The 17368-nt window shown below is 43.6% G+C and overlaps 1 protein-coding gene across 1 annotated transcript in view; it reads right to left on the bottom strand.

The window, feature by feature from the left end:
- ELL (elongation factor for RNA polymerase II) overlaps nucleotides 1-17368 on the bottom strand; it is a 65293-nt gene that overhangs the window by 14195 nt on the left and 33730 nt on the right. Inside the window, exons 2-6 of the mRNA XM_081937071.1 lie at nucleotides 17282-17329; nucleotides 11254-11375; nucleotides 10770-10933; nucleotides 6924-7177; nucleotides 4650-4774 (exon numbers count right to left, since the gene is read on the bottom strand). Coding sequence (XP_081793197.1) covers nucleotides 4650-4774; nucleotides 6924-7177; nucleotides 10770-10933; nucleotides 11254-11375; nucleotides 17282-17329 — 713 coding nt within the window. The remainder of the gene's footprint in view (nucleotides 1-4649; nucleotides 4775-6923; nucleotides 7178-10769; nucleotides 10934-11253; nucleotides 11376-17281; nucleotides 17330-17368) is intronic.

The following is a 17368-nucleotide window of genomic DNA, read 5'->3' as shown; positions in this document are numbered from 1 at the left end:
ATCTATCTATCTATCTATCTATCTATCTATCTATCTATCTATCATCTATCTATCATCTATCTATCTATCTATCATCTGTCTATGTATCTATCATCTATCTATCTATCAATCTATCTCTTATATCTATCTATCTATCTATCTATCTATCTATCTATCTATATCTATCTATCTATCTATCTCTATCTATCTATCTCTATCTATCTATCTATCTATCATCTATCATCTATCATCTATCTATCATCTATCTATCTATCTATCATCTATCTATCTATCTATCATCTATCTATCTATCTATCTATCTATCTATCTATCTATCTATCTATCTATCTATCTATCATCTATCATCTATCATCTATCTATCATCTATCAATCTATCTATCATCTATCATCTATCAATCTATCTATCATCTATCTATCTATCTATCTATCTATCTATCTATCTATCTATCATCTATCTATCTATCTATCATCTATCTATCATCTATCTATCTATCATCTATCTATCATCTATCTATCTATCTATCTATCTATCTATCTATCTATCTATCTATCTATCTATCTATCTATCTATCATCTATCTATCTATCTATCATCTATCTATCATCTATCTATCTATCTATCTATCTATCTATCTATCTATCTATCTATCTATCTATCTATCATCTATCTATCTATCTATCTATCTATCTATCTATCTATCATCTATCTATCTATCTATCTATCTATCTATCTATCTATCTATCATCTATCTATCTATCTATCTATCTATCTATCTATCTATCTATCTATCTATCATCTATCATCTGACCAAAATTCTTTTGTGTTTAACTGCTTGTCCCCTCAGGTTAGTCCAAACAATACATTATACCACAGCAATTTTTGACTCAAGCAACCTAAAATCTGATAACTTAAAAGAAAGGGAAGAGGGTAAAAATCCATGACCTATTACTCCTGTGGGATTGATATTTCCATGATGCTCCGAGTTTTACTCACAAAGTTGTGGGCATTGCATCCCCACAGTCGCAGGATTGTGATTTCTGATGCTCCTTGCCAGCTTCCCACAAAATCAATGGGGAAGCTGGCAGGAAGTTGCTTCCATTCCCACTGCTTTTTTGCCTTTCTGTAGTCCATCGGTTTATCAGTTAAAGTAAGAAAATAGTGACTTATTATTGAATGAGTTCATTTGCCATTACAATTATTTTTCTATTTATGATATTATTACTTTGTTGTTGTTATTACTATTATTACTTCGTTGTTTTGCATGTACACTGAGAGTGTATGCACTGGAGACAAATTCCTTGTGTGTCTCATCACTCTTGACCAGTATAGTACAGTGTAGTGTCATGTAGTTTAGTACATTGTATTGTATTGTATTCCTATTCCTATTCCATTCTATAAACTCTTCTTAGTTATCATGGGCGCATCCAGCACTGAGATTTTTAAAAAAATGGTCAGCCTAACTAATGTTTATTCTGATCACATCAGACTGTACTACCTTTCTCGCAAAGAATGATCCAGTCAAGGATTGACTAGTGAACATTCAATTTTAGGCTGACCATAATTGTTTACCCCAATGCTGGATGGTTTTTCCTGACCAGAAAGTCAGCCAAGACAATCATTTTGAAGTATAAAAAGCCTTTTTCAGCAACTGCAAAAAAGAGACAAAGGTAAATGTGCACCTGGCCAGACTCTGAGAATTCCCCACTTCCAGTGCTGTACAGAGATGTGTGCCGGTGTGCATTGCATGCACATGTGTGCATGGGAAACTTACCAAAATGCTACTCTTCCTCACTGCTAATTTAGCAAGAGATGGCTCAATTTCCCCCATGTGTCTGTTTCGATTACTGTATTTTTCATTTGATTTCCCCCCCCCATTTTCTTTTTCTTTTCTAAGGCAAACAAGAAGTCTCTTTCCTTTTTCCTATCCTGTTTGAACAGTTTCCACAGTTTGTAAACCCAGCTGGCTCGGAGGAGAGATGCTGTTGGTTTAACAAGAATCTGAACATCCAGGAGTTTTCTTTGGCAAACGAGGGGGACTGATGGGCACTGAAACTCAACTACTGAATTATAATTAAATGGAAAATTACAAATTATACACAGACTGTATAGAATCAGGCCATGGGGGTGGAACAGTTGCATCAACTCAAGTCCTCCAGGGGAAAAGGAGGGGGTGACTTTTATGCCCCTTCCTTCTCGTATTTATTTTTTTGGCCTGTGGATAAGCAGTAACCTAAAAATAGAGCGTGGAACGGATGGAGCTGCCTGGGCAAACAAAAACAAACCAAAAGAAGCCCAGAAAATATATTCCAGTTATTACAATTTAATTCTGTGTTTTGTCCCAAGTCAAGCAAAGGGACAAGTTTTGCAAACGGGCTCAACTTCTCTTACTCTGTTTTTGATCCATTTTGCTTGCCCCTAAGAGGAATGGGGCTGTATTCCCCCCATTCTCCAAAACTGAAAATCATAATTTATCACTTCCAAGGATCCTGCAGATTTCATGCCGATTTTAGCCCTAGGTTTCTAAGCTTATTTTCCCAGAGATCTGGAGTAGTCTTTCTCAACCAGCTGCTGAGCTTGAGAAATACTGATCCAGAGCACAATGAAGATGACTGAGAATAAGGAATGTTGTGGAACTATTCCTAGAATTCTTAAATCAGCACAATCTGTTAAGGAGGAAATACAGTTTAACAACAGGTTCTTGGGCTTAATCTCCATCAATCTCCATTCTGGGCTATTACAGATTCAAACTGAGGTGTTAAAAGTGGTATTTCTACGCCTTGGCAAAGTTGAGGATTTGTGAATTTCAATTCCCAGCATGCTGGCTAGGGAACCCCACCAGTTGAAGTCCACACATCTTCAAGCTGCCAAGTTCAAGAAATACTGTTCTAAAGCCTTAGAGCTAGTCCTTGATTTACAATTGTAATTCAGCCTGGGATTACGATAGTAAGTTATGCTTTTTAAGTGGATTACCGCACCCTATTTTGCAGTGGTCATTAAGCAAACAGTGGTCATTAAGTGAATCCATTATCCAATGGGCATTTTTTTTGCCAAAGTCAGAGAAAAAGGAAAAAAACCATCAAAAATTGTGGTAAGGCAAGGACTACCTACTGTGTTTCCCCGAAAATAAGACAGGATCTTTTTTTTTTTTTTGACACCTGAAATAAGCGCTTGGCCTTGTTTTCAGGGAGGTCTTATTATTTTTAGGGTGCAGGAAGTGGCGAGCATGGCAACCTCATGGCTGCTGCTATGTTGCAATATTTTCAGGAAGGGCTTATTTTTGGGAGAGGGCTTATTTTTATTTATTTATTTATTTTATTAATCCATTTTATATGCCGCACCCTCTCCACCAAGGGACTCAATTGGGCTTCTTATCCGGGTGGGTCTTATTTTCAGGGAAATAAGGGTATATGTTGTACTCCACAGCAGAGCAATCTCTGTGGCCAAATGTACTCTGGTATGGGAAGTCTGCGCATTTCTAGACATTGTAAAATATAGCAAGCCAGCCTGGCCAACGAGGAGTGATATCTGGAGTTACCATCCCACAACTCCATCAAAAACAACGGCAAGAGTAAAGACACAGCAGGCTTGGCTTTTGTGACTTCCACTCTTTTGAAATGATTGCTCCCCTCAAGAATATGCTTCCGTAGCTGCCCTGATCCAAGAACAGAGATGAGTCTCCCTAAGGTGTTAACTTTGTGAAAGGGAAAAATATTTGTCATTTTCGTCACTCTGACAGGGAATAAGAAAACTCCTGACAGTCTCCAGCAAGAGATCTCAATCTTACTTCTGTCTGTATTTGCCAGAGAATATTCTCAAAAAGCAGATCCCAAGACAAAAAACAAAACCCCAAATGAGGAAACTTATTAATGACCCGGGTGGGGGAAGGAAGTCGCCTGTGAGTGACCACTGGCATCAGTATTATACTTCTTCATTCTGCTCAGCCAGTAAAATCAAGCATGGTGTGTACATTCTGGATCCTATTGATCAAAAGTGCCATCTTACAGGACCCAGGAAGTGTCCATTCTGTTGCAATGCCTGCCTTCCAGAGGGATGTCAGTTCCCACCCTTAGGATGTCCAGGAAATCTACTAAAAATCTGGTTGCTCTCCTAGGCTAGGGGTGTCAAACTGTATTTCTTCAATATTTCTTCGAGGGCTGGATCAGCACTGAAGTTGTCCTCTGTGGGACAGTTGGGCAGACTGGCCCCGTGCCCCAATTTTGGCCTGGGCGGCCCCTTGCAGCACTCTGCTGGTCAAAACAGGACACCGGTGTGTGTGTGTGTGTGTGTGTGCAGTTTTCGCAAGCAGAGGCACCGCAGGCCAGTCTTTTGCTATTTCCAGGCCAGATCCAGCCCGTGGGCCTTGAGTTTGACACTCCTGTCCTAGGCCTTGGAACAAAGTGATCGTGCAGCCTCCATTTCTCTGGTTTGCCTTATGGATGGGGTGTTTTGCTCCTTCGACTGGCCGTGATCCCTTTTTATATGTATTGCTTTTTCTTTTGATCTGTAAGCCATTCCTTGAGTCCTTGGCGCAAACAGATAAACCAACAGACAAATAAACTTTCCACAAATTCTAACACCTAACACTGAGGTACAGTTAAACCTGTCAACTGATTGGTGCCGATTTTGAAAAGAGACCCTGGGACTCCTACCGGAAAAGGATTCTTTTCAGCAGCTGCTGGTCTCCTTCTGAGTAGCCGGGCCAGTCCTTCTGCACTTCTTTGTAAAGGTAATCTTTCAGGGTGCACGTGCTGTCTTTGGCATTTACATTGGCAACCTGTGGGATGGAAAGGGGGGTGGGGGTGGGAGAGAAGGAGTTTAAATGCGCTGGATGGGAGCCAGAGAGACCAAGTATAATTGCAACCCTCTAAAAGCATCAGACAAGCACTTAATTGCACCAGGGCGGCATGAAAACCACACATCGGTGGGGCTCTTTTTTGCATTTTGCCAAGCCATCCGTTAAGAGCAGGATTCAGCATTTCAAAAAAAAAAAAAGCTTTGCTTATGAGCCTGAAAAGATTCTAGCTCTCATGAATGAGGAACAAAAGCATCACAGTCTAATGCTGCTTTTCTTGTCTGCCTGGCGAAAGAACACAAGATTTTAAGAACTTTTAACAACAAGATTCCCATTTTGAGGAAAATCCCTCGGTAATTTATTCTGCTCCTTGAATGATCTTCTACTAAGGCAGGGATCCCGAACCTTGGCAACTTTAAGACTTGTGGACTTCAACTCCCAGAATTCCTCAGCCAGCTGGCTGAGGAATTCTGGGAGTTGAAGTCCACAAGTCTTAAAATCCCCAAGTTTGGACACCTCTGTACTAAGGGGAGAGAGTGAATATCAACCCTGATAAGAACAAAGAAGCTATAAATATACTCGCATTGTCTCACTTCTCCCGATTACAGGTAGTCCTCAAGTTATGATTGCAATGGAACTTGCCCATTATGGTCGTAAAATGAGTGACTGATCCAATTTAACTACCTTTTTTTATGGTGGTCCTAAAAAGAATGTCAAAGTTAAGCAAACACCATGGTTGTTACGTGAACCCATGCTTTGCTATAGTACAATTTTGCACAAAGCAGGAAGTGCCAGCAAAACTATTGTAAAACATGGGTCATGTGACCAGAGGGCACAGCATACGGCCACGAGTGTGGCTATGCTGCCAAGTGCCCAAAGTGCAATTGCGTCACTATGGGGAACCCCTGACAGTCAAAACTTTGGGTCTGAATTGTAAATCCCCCTTTTCTAGCCTATCTTAACTTTGAACAGTCATTAAGTGACTGGTCATAAGTTAAGTAAGTTACCTTATTTCTTATGTTTTCTAAAACATCACTCATATAAAGGGAAAGGTTCCCTCGCACATATGTGCTAGTCGTTCCCGACTCTAGGGGGTGGTGCTCATCTCCATTTCAAAGCCGAAGAGCCAGTGCTGTCCAAAGATATCTCCGTGGTCATGTGGCCAGCATGACTAAACGCCGAAGATGCACGGAGCACTGTAACCTTCCCAACAAAGGTGGTTCCTATTTTTCTACTTGCATTTTTTTAAATATGCTTTCGAACTGCTAGGTTGGCAGAAGCTGGAACAAGTAATGGGAGCTTACTCCATTACACGGCACTAGGAATTCGAACTGCTGACCTTTCTCATCAACAAGCTCAACGTCCTAGCCGCTGAGCCACCGCGTGTCCTATTTAACTTATCTAGTACAATATTAAGTATCTAACAACAACCAACAATGAACAAGCATGGGGCAGTGGCCTTTCGCTAAGGGGATCGCTTCATTTAGATCAGGGGTGTCCAACCTTGGCAACTTTTAAGACTTGTGGACTTCAACTCTCAGATGGAATTCTGGGAATTGAAGTCCACAGGTCTTAAAGTTACTGAAGTTGGACATCCCTGATTGAGGTCATTTAGTGAAGCACCTCTGGTTGTCCTCAATGAAGATTACTGTCCTGTTCCGAGCTCTCAGCCCCAGAAAACAGCAAGTCACACAGGTCTTGTCGTGAAATGCTTCAATGCGGTCTAGAATCTCGGCACAAAGTGAACTGGGGTTTAAGTTGGCGCTACACGCTGCTGCCACCCAGCTGATTTTAAAGTGTCGGGACACCCCGCCCCTCTCCAGCGGCTTCGACACCGGGAAATGTCAGCCGCGGCCTCTCCACATCTCCAGCCGCATGCCTGCTTCCAGCTCTGGCTGTCCTGCTGATTGTCGTGATTCACAGTCCATGAGCTTTCACACACCCTCTTAAGTCCAGTCCTTGTGTCAGCAAACCCCCCCGACCGGAGTCCCCTCTCTGCCATGTACGGCAAGCCCAAGACGGCACACCAGACTCTTGCCGTTTCGGGGCTCGATAATTATTTCATTTCTTCAACATCTGACCGTAAGTGCATGTAAGGTGTTTTATGACAATATCTGACATATCAATTTACCTGCTGCAAGAGGCTGTCCAAGGAATCCTTATCCTGCAGAGAAAGGCCATCTTTTTGCAACCTAAGGAGGAGCTCTGGTTTCTTATAAGGCTTGAGAGCCAGCAAGTGCATCACCCTATCTTTGAAAGGCCTCTGGGCGACGGCACTGTTGCCCTTCTTGATGGCGCTGGCGAGGTTGACAGGTGTTGGGCGTATCCGTGAGGGAACAGTGTCGGAAACCCCTGGTGCAGGCTTACGCATCTTAACGGTCTTTCCTACGGATTGGGGAAGTTGGGGGAAAGAAGAGAAAACACAGAAGCATCGACCTTTTGTTTTTATTCTTTTCAGGCAAAGTGAGCCTGGAATTAATATTCATACACTCAGCATACCCAACAAAGAACAGTTATTGGCATCTAAGTTACTTCTGCAGTTCTTAAGTTTGAGATTCTTTCTTTGAATAATAAATGGGCAGCACTGGGTCAATCTGAATGGTGATGAAGCAAAAAAACCCCCAAACAAACGGATTTATAACTATTGCCATGTAAGGATTAGCTCCAAAGACAGGACTTAAGCAAGCTACAGCCAAACCTGTAAAGGCTTTGTGAGTCATATCCACTTGTTTTATCTCTTGAAAAGGATCGGGAACCAATGAAGCTGTTGTAACATGAGAGTCACATCCTCTAAGTGGCCTGGTTTCAAGTCAGCTGACGTTTCTGAACCATGTCAAAGGTAGTTCTTCTTAAAAGCATATATATTCTGCTTTTGCGGCTAATGCAAATGTCACTATGGCTATAAACCCCTTTCAAAACTCCTCCATGCCAGTGGTGGGTTCTGGACCCTGTTGCAACCGGAACAGTTGCAATGGGGCCCTGCATCCCCCATATGAATGCGTGCAGCGCGCGCGCACATGGGCACAACACGCGCATGCGTCCTTACCTCTTCTGATGCCTCCACGATGCTCCAGCTGCTCAGCGGAGTGTTGCACAGGCACTGTGTGCTCTGTGCGCGCAAGCGCCGAAGAGCTCAAATACAGGTAAGGAGCTTGGGCGGGCGGGTGGTCCCTCCGGAGCACGGTTCCGGAACGGTACCCGGTGCTCCAGGCAGGCACCGGTATGCCCGCACTGTGGCGTACCGCCCGCAACCCACCACTGGGTCATGCCATCTTAGGCCTTCCCTCTATTACTAAGTACTTCCACAGAGTTCAGCTATCTGTCACAAATGCTTTAATTCTGATTGCTACACACAGCAGGAAGGTCAACTCAGCAGCCAGCGTTGTTCCTTTCATCTCTATGATTAATACGATACACGGCTGCTGGTCCCATTCAGAGACTGGCATATATGCAGCCTCTCCATTTGTCATAATCTATTGACACTTATTCTTTTTCTGATTGCAGTAAACAGTGTAGCCTGTTCTTCTACTTCACGCGGGTAAGTCCTCACTTCACAAAGCCTGCTTTGAGATTTTTTTCCCCTCCATTAGGCAACGCTGCTGTGATGCAGGATGCTACCTCTACCCTTCCCCTACCTACAGCTTTTTAGATAGGGTAGATTACAGTTCTCCCAAAGCAACTGCAAAGACGTCAGGTCCCAAAGCATCACAGAATCCTGGAGTTGGAAAGGGCGCCTTTTAATTGAAAACAGGAATCCAAATTGTAACTTCTTAGATAGGTAGTTGTCCAATCTCCAAATAGCCAGTTAAGGGGAGCCTACCACCTCTGAACTTCTCTCCTATTTCTTTTTCTCATCTCTCTTTCTCTCTCTCCTCTCTTTCTCTCTCTTACACTCCCTCTCTCTTCAAGTCAGTGGTAACACCTGTGACTGTAGTTGTCTTGCCAAGATTTTGGAAGTTGTTTGCCATTATGGCCTCTTTCCTAGGACTGAAAGTATTATGATTGACCCAAGGGTTACCCTGGGGTAATTGTGACATGAAGATGAAGTCTGACTTTGATTTGGCAGTTTCAGCACAGATCCCAGATTGTGGAGCTTTATAAAAGGCATTTATTTTAGAAAAAACAAGAACATATTTCCAGATACATCTTGTGTAAAAAAAAAAAAAAAAAGCCCCACTGAGACCAGCTTCAATTAACACAGTAAAAAAAAAAAGTCAGGAGAAACACATGCAGTTAAGCAGTCATATCCAGGAAGGCACACCCACGTGAGAGGAGACATTTTCTCAGTCCAACCTTATCATTTAATTTAAGGCACGTTAAGTTTCCTTTATACCAGCAAGTCAATCTCCTCCTCAAGCTTCTCTGATAAGGATTGCTCCAGCAAACCCCGTGAGCTTTTCCCAGTAGAACAGACCACACTTCCTTCCTGAATGCTTGACTTTTGGTCTGCTTGAAATGTCTGACTGACTCATAAAATGATGAATCAGGGTATCTTGTCAACCACAGCCAATAAACCCCCTACAGCTTCTAAGTTCAGATTCGCTGACGATGAGTGGGGAAAATACTGGCCAAGTTATGATTTGGGGAACATCTCTCTCTCCTTGGCTCGAAGAAAAGGAGGCACCAAAGGTCAGAGATGATACGCCGTGCAGGGGTGTCAAACTCAAGGCCCAGGGGCTGTATCCTGCCTGTGGGGTACTTAGATCAAGCCGGCGGGGCTGCCCTGGAAACAGCAAAGGATCGGCCCGTGGTGCTTCTGCTAGCAAAAACAAGCTCCAGAGCTCCGTTTTCGGCTGCTACAGTCTCCTGCAACCCTTTGGTTGCAGGAAGCCGCGGCAGCTGAAAACAGAGCTTTGGAGCCCGTTTTCGCTGGCAGAGCACTCAGGTCACCAAAGGCGCCCTGACACGAGTGACATTGAGCTGGCCACACCCACCCTGGCCACGCCCCCCCAAAACCTCTCCCCCGCCCCAAGGTCAAACACAACCCTGATGCAGCCCACAATGAAATCGAGTTTGACACCCCTGATCTTGTGAATGTGTGAAGGGCAACAAACGCTGTGCTGCTGCCCTCTAGCCACTTGGGGGCTAATCTATCTGATCAAGTGGTTCTCAAAAAATTATAATGAGAAAGCTTTGTTGGAAATGCTCTAGGTCAGGGATGCCAAACTTGCGTCGTCACGTGATCTACCACATTTCCCCCCCTTCGCTAAACCAGGTGTGGGTGTGGCCAGTGTGTGACGCATCCGGGCCGCGGGTTTGACACCCCTCCTCTAGGTGATGAATGGGAAGCTGTGCGTGACTCTGACACTCGGTCTTGATGAAAGGAAGAGTGGAATAGTGGTGTGCAAGAAGCAGTCCACTGGGCCAACATCCTACCAATCTGGATGCCCTCCAACTGTGTGGACTAATGCCGACATTCCCCAGTCAGCATGGCCATCATGGCAGAGAGTCCTGGCAGGGAGAAAGGCTGGTTTAACTGTTTGTGTCTCTGCTATTTGCTACTCAATGCACTTTTCCCTCCTGATTTTAGAAAAACCAAAGGATGCACAATGCTGGTTGCCTCTAAATCAATGTTTTTCAAGCGTGGCAGCCTTTAAGATGCCTGGACTTCAATTCTCTGGTTCTAGCTGGCTTGAGAATTGAAGTCCACGTACCTTGAAGTTGCCAAGTTTGAAAATCATTGCTCTAAACCAGGGGGCTCCAACCCTGGCAACTTTTAAGCTTGGCGGAATTCTGGGAGTTGAAGTCCTCCAGGCTTAAAGTTGCCAAGGTTGGAGACCCCTGCTCGACACGATCACAACCAGCAAGGATTCTGCAAGTGTTGTTTAGGAAACGTCTGTAATTTCCAATGCCACCACCGATTAAATGGCTATATATGCAACTTTTTACTCTTCTAAAACATTTCACCGGCCAGGTGGGTGTTGAATTCACATGCATTCCCCGCTCTTGTGCAAAGCACGAAAATCCCCAGACTTACCGACGTAGCGCCCTCCAGGTTTGATGACAATGGCGCCCCGGCTCCGTGTTTCCTCTTCCACCAGGGCCATGCTCTGCTTTGCCTTTTGGTAGGATTCGTCGGTGGCGCAGACCGTGATTTTGTCCTGGATGCTGCCAAGGCAATCCAGCTGAATGTTCCCATTGCTGTATTTAAAAAAAAAAAGGGGGGGTGGGAGGGGAGTCAGAAATTAAGCTTTTGTCACAATCTCTCTCTCTCTTTTTCTCATTATATTTCCCACCGAAGGTAAATTGTTTTGACCCCAGCCTCTGATGCCTTCTGGGTTGCCAACCTGTATTATTCTCTAGTTCACTAAGCCCTTTGTTCCAGGGGCCTGCTTGGTACCAGGTCATGCGTGATGCACACCGCCTTCTTTTAAAAGAGGCGGGTCAGGCTTTGCAGGGGAGAGCGCATAGGCACGTCTACGTCAGGAAGCAGCTCCTGCAAACACAGAGCATTTCCTCACCTGGACACATACTGCTGGATGCAATCAAAACTCCCCTGAGGGCTGTCCTTGCCAATATTAGAGAGATAAAAGGAAAATGTCCGAACTCCTGTTGGGCAGTCTGGTCTCGGTATTGAGATGTGCTGTTTTAGAAGAATAGGAAATATAAATATCTGTCCCGGCAAGAAAGATAAAAACAGGTCTGAATTCCAATGAAAGAAAGCACAGCCAATTATGAGGTCTAGTTAAATCAAAAAGATGGGCGTTAGTGGGGATAGGAGGAAAATCCGTGCGCCCACCCAGAAAAGAGAGGCAGCCTTCTTGAAGGACCTAAGAAATGAGAAGGTGGTTTATTCCAGGTGAGATATCCACTCGGCTAAGTTAATACTCGAAATTTCAGAGCCTTGGGTATAAGGGGGGAAAATAATAGAAAATTTCTATTTCTTTTTTGTATGTATTTCTCTTCTCTGTCTCTCCCCTACTTTTTCCTCCCAGGTTGTTGTTTTATCCCCCTACTACACAGGTATTCCTCAATTTACGATCACAATTGAGCCCAACGTTTCTGTTATTAAATGAGACATTTGTTAACTGGATTTTACCCCATTTTCTTGCCACAGTTCTGTTAAGTCAGGGGTGTCCAAACTTGGGAACTTTAAGACTTGTGGACTTCAACTCCCTGGGAGTTGAAGTCCACAAGTCTTAAAGTTCCCAAGTTTGGACACCCCTGTGTTAAGTGAATCACTGCAGTTGTTAAGTGAATCTGACTTCCGCACTGACTTTGCTTGTCAGAAGGTTGCAAAAAGGGGAATCCCAGGACACTGCAACCGTCATAAATATGAACCAGTTGTCAACCATCTGGATTTTGATCACGTAACTGCAAAGGTTGTGAGCTATAAGTCACTTTTTTCAGTGCCACTGGAACTTTCAATGGTCACTAAATGAACTGTTGTAAGTCGAGGATTATGTGTAATTTTTTAAAATTATAGGTAAAATTTACGTTAAAAATATCTGCCATTCTTTATACAAAAGTAATTGTTATATTACTTTGTTTATATATATATAAAATATTAGAAAGTAACGTCTATTTTTTAAAACAACTGCCAACTGTAATATCTTCAAATCTTGATAAAATTATAGTTAAGTAAAAAAAACCACAAAGTGATAATCAGAAGAAGATCGGTAATACCAGAACAAATAAAAATCAATAAATAGGAGATGAAGCAGGGAGAATAAAGCATATGGTCAGCACAGCCTCTCTTAAAGAGAAAAATGATCATGAAGCAACTGGAGACCAAGAGAAAGAATCTCTTGGGATGAGAAGTTACACAAAACTTAAATCCTTCAAAATCCTTATTCTGTGTTCCTATTTTGGTCTAGATAAAGAAGTGGGGATTAGAAGGGGCTCACTACAATTCATTCCAGAGTGTTAATAAATCCAATGGGTTGCGTATACGTTCTTGCATTCATGCAGGGGAGACAAAAAGAAATTATATACACAAATTGGGTTCACGGCTGTTTGTCATAAGCCTCGATGACCCTAAAGCGCTGACTTGGAGTTATTTGTGTAATGGGTGACATCATGGACACAGGTGTCATCAATTGCCCCCCCTCCCCCAGATAACCACACCAACATTTACATGCTCCCTCGTGAAAAATAAGTAAAGCATTTAAAAGCAAACAAATAAAAATCCTCCCACCCCCCTCAAGACCCTGATGGAAGAAGGCGAGAAAAAAAAAATCCTGTCAGGAAACAGCTTTCTGACTGAAAAAGAAAATGATCTACATTTTTTTTGTTTCTAAGTATGAATATGAACAAGAAAGAGTGTTCCGGAAGCCTCTCTTCGCCTGGCACCCATACCTACGAGTGCTTTTGGCGCTTTTGCAGAATTTCTTTGACGGATCGAAAGCCACAGGTCCTCTAAGGAAATGCAGCCAAGCGCGGAAAGGGTCACCCTGCACACTTTCCAGTCCCCGTCCCTCCCCATGAATGTTTCTATTACAGGCAAGCCCGTTTCAGCGCTAAAGCAGCGCGCATCTCTCCACCGGTCCCTGGGAGTTATTATTTATGCCAGACGCTCGAGGGCCTCTGGGCCTCTCTGCAGATGCAGCAAACCCTCTGATGGCAGACTGAGGCTGCTGCTGTTTATTCCTCTGGACACCACCTGCCCTTAAAAATAGAAGAGCTGCAGCTGCTGGTTTTGCTCCCTGCAAGCAAATTGTTCGAAACAAAGATAATGCCACCAAAATGAGACGATGTTTAGTTTCGGCCAAGTATTCCCAAGAATAGAATAACGGCCTCTTTTTTTGGGGTGGTGGTGGTGCTTCTGAGGGAAACTAATACCTGAACTGAGGTGATTTTCAGAAGTAACGAAAGAATGTCTTCTGTGACATTTGTCTAAGCCTTTCAACTCGGGTTGAAGCCCCCAAATCAATTCCACTTGTTACTTTCCTGAACTCTTCAGATTGGCCTTATTTATTCTCTCAACTTCTGGTGTACTAGAGTATATAGATTTCTATAAGCTAAAGAATTGTCAAGCAGGCTTTGTCTAAAAAAAAAAAAGAAGGCTCAGAAAGGCATTTCTCTATTTAGCATCTGAGTTCAGTTGCAGCCCTGATCCCTTGTGAATATTGACCTTCCAATTGTCTATTTGTGAAGTCTGGGAAAGGCCCTCAGGGCAGGGGTCTTCAACGTTAGCAACTTAAGACTTGTGGACTTCAACTCCCAGAATCCCTCAGTCAGCAGGATTCTGGGAGTTGAAGTCCACAAGTCTTGAACTTGCCAACCTTGGAGACCCTGCCCTGAGGGAAGGAGGCATTGAGAAAAGCCAGTTCTACTAGAAAGTTCTACTTAAAAGACCAACCGTCTGGACCTTTCAAAAGCTTGGAAGATTTACACCTGAAGGAAACCCTCAGATATGCAGATTTCAGCTGCCAGAACCCCCAACAATAGCCGTGGTGGCTGGGGAATTCTGGCAGTTGTGGCCGACACAACTGGAGGACACCCACACTGACATAACCTAGACCTGTGATGCCGAACCTTTTAGACACTGAGCGCCCAAACGGCGTACGTGCATGTCCAAACTGAAAGGTCCATGCACACGCACAAACGCATACATGCATGGACACGTAGACACGTGCATGCACAGGCACATGGGCACACGCATGTGTGGACATGCGCGCAGGCCCAGCAGAGACCCGAAGACCAGCTGGCCGGCGGGAGGCCAGGCATCCCAACACGGAGAAAGAGGGAAGATCTTTTTCTTTGGTGAGCTTTGTTTCTTCGTTTGCAGGGAAACAGAAGCTCACAAAAGAAACACCACAGAGAGCTGACCTGGGGCGATAGCACACGTGCCAGCAGAAAGGGCTCTGCGTGCCACCTTTGCCACGCGTGCATAGGTTCACCATCACGGACCTGGACAATCTTAACTGGAATCAACAAGGCTCTACGTGGGCAGGGTGATGAACAGTGGCCCAGTAATTATGATAGGTACTGTTATCCTTCCAGGTGACAAAGTTTACTTCCAGCCAGCTCTACTTCAACCCAAGAACAGTAACAAAGAAAACATGTTTAGAGCCAAGCTGGCAAGCTGTCACTGTGATCTGTTGGATCAGACCAAGGTCCATTATGCTACCTCTCGCAAACAGCTAGGAACTATGAGCCTGGAAGAACAAAACCTCTGCAGAGTAAGCCCTCAAACACCTGCCTGTCCTCAAAGTCGGATTAATAAGGTAGACTGTCCCTAACCAATGAGTTTTGTTTTAAAAACGTTTTCATCCGTGGGAACAATCAAGACGCGCCACAAACCTGCCCAATGAATTCAGCAGTGATGAAGACGGATATATAAATCTTTCTAAGGGCATCACCGAGGCCCTATTCTTCTTCTTTTAGGCCTCTTTTAAAATTGTTAATGTTTTTAAAGCACAACACACAGGCTGGAATGATGGATGACGCTTCCCAATGACTCTGGGCCTCCCAGGGAATGAAGGAACAAGCAGAACAAGCACTCCTTCAAGTTGCACAGAGCAACACAATACCATTCAGGGTGTGCTCCCTCTAGGCTCATAGATGGCTGCCTTTTGCAGGCTTGCTTTTCCATCTTCCCAATCCGCACAATCAGATCATCCTGAGCTGCTTCAACCAAACCAGTTTCCTTTCTTTGCTTCCCTTCTGGCTTCCTTCTCAGGGAAGTTACAATTCATTAACTGTGGACAGAGAGAGGCAAACAGGGGTCATATGCCTGCACTCATTCTTCTGAGACCCACTTGGCAGAACTCTGGGTTCAGCCTGCCACCCTGCAGTTTCTCCTTTTAGGAAAGCCAATTAACTCCTGTCTCATTTACCTCAGGCTACACCATTACAGGTGAGCGACTGTTCTTCCAATTCAAAAGCTCAGCAGCTTGGAGTTTACATCCATGGTTAAATGTCTACTCAGGTTCACAGACATTCCCCCCCCCCTTCCTCCATTTACTACCGGTATCCGGACCACACAGTTTCATTTTAACTGTAGCACTGCAGAATTTAAAGCAGATAAGCTTAAAATAGCAGTCAGCAATTTTGACAGTCTCTGGGTTTCTGGATGTGAATCCCTCCCACGTTTGGCAAGATGTTTACCAAGAAAAGCTGCACCAGGCTATGACCTGTGTATCCATCACTGCATCTTGGCTCTCAAGTGGTCATACTGAATGATTAATGAGAGCCGCCACAAAGGAGGAGCAGCAGCAGCGCAGGTCACCCAGTTTGGATCTTTGAAAGTTCTTCTGGGTTGGGGACACCTCAACCGTCTCAAAGGCTGCCAAGGTTTACACATATACAATGAACGCTGCATCGTGAGTGAAGAGGCAGTAGGGAAACCACATGTTACTGGGCAAAATGTTTACAACTTTTCTATGCACAAAGTAAGAGATTAGAATCTTCTTTGGTCGCCTCACCGTCTCCATGTGCGAGGCCCAGGGAGGTAACTATGGTAGGAAGAGATGAAGGAAAGTCCCTTTCACATGTTATTTCGTTACCTCCAAGCTCAGCAGTTTTAACTGTGAAAACCTATGCAAAGTCATGTCATATTTTGAGATTCTCTCTTACAATCTTAAAAAAAAAAAACAACCTCAACTGGCTGCTTCAGGACAGATTGCCTGGTAGAGCAACTTTTTACCATATTTTTCGGAGTATAAGATGCACCTTTCTCCCTCAAAAAAAGAGGGTGAAAATCTGGGTGTGTCTTATACACTGAATATAGCATTTTTGGTTTACCAAAACCCCCTTTGCAAAAATGGAGGATTTGGAAGGCTTGCAAAGTGTTCCTGAGTGCTGGGGAGGGCAAAAACGAGAAAAAAACAGGCCATTTTTGCCCCCCCCCAGCCCCGAAGAGCACTATACAAGCCTCCCAAAACTCTGCATGCCTCCCCCCCCGCTTTTTTTTTTTTTTTTTGCAAAAAACGAGACATGCAGAGGGTTTGGGAGGCCTGCAGAGTGCAAAAACTTTTTTAAAAAATTTACCTCTTCAAAATCATGGTGCGTCTTATACTCCAGTGCATCTTATAATCTGAAAAATCTGGCAACTTATTGTCTATCTAAATTGTTGAAGTTACTTAGCAGCTGCAAGCCCTGTATTATTTCTGATTAGAGGTGGGCCCATCCTTAACAAATCTGGGAAGGATCAGTGTTCACTGTGATACAGACTTACAACTAGTGGAACTTTTGATATTTGAACTGTAACATTGAAAAAAATTATAATTATTTAAATGAGTGTATCCCAAGCTAAGTAGGAAGTCCACAATGTGTGGACTTCAACTTCAGACGTTCCAGTCATTATGGCTATTACTGAGAGATTCTGGGGTTGAAGTCCATGTATCACAAGATTGTCAGAATGGGAAACACTGGTTTAAATTGTTTATTAATGCATGCTATTTAAATAGTGCAGATATATTTGTCTAGTGTTTTATTACATTTTAACAGTTTTAATTTGTCACATGGATTTTAAAAGAAAAATACAAATGGGCTTTCAAACATCCAGTAGATATTTTAACCATCAAGCACAATCATTCAACTTACCCCTTGGCTTCCTTGAAACTGGATTGATGGCTTCAAACCCGCAGAATCCTATACAAAAGGGAAAAATATAGATGAGTCACAAGACTT

The sequence above is a fragment of the Natrix helvetica genome, assembly GCF_964273705.1.
Source record: "Natrix helvetica genome assembly, chromosome: 1".
In the NCBI taxonomy this organism is placed as follows: Eukaryota; Metazoa; Chordata; class Lepidosauria; order Squamata; family Natricidae; genus Natrix; species Natrix helvetica.
The sequence above is the reverse complement of the archived record's forward strand: the minus strand, read 5'-3'. Positions and strand labels throughout refer to the sequence as shown.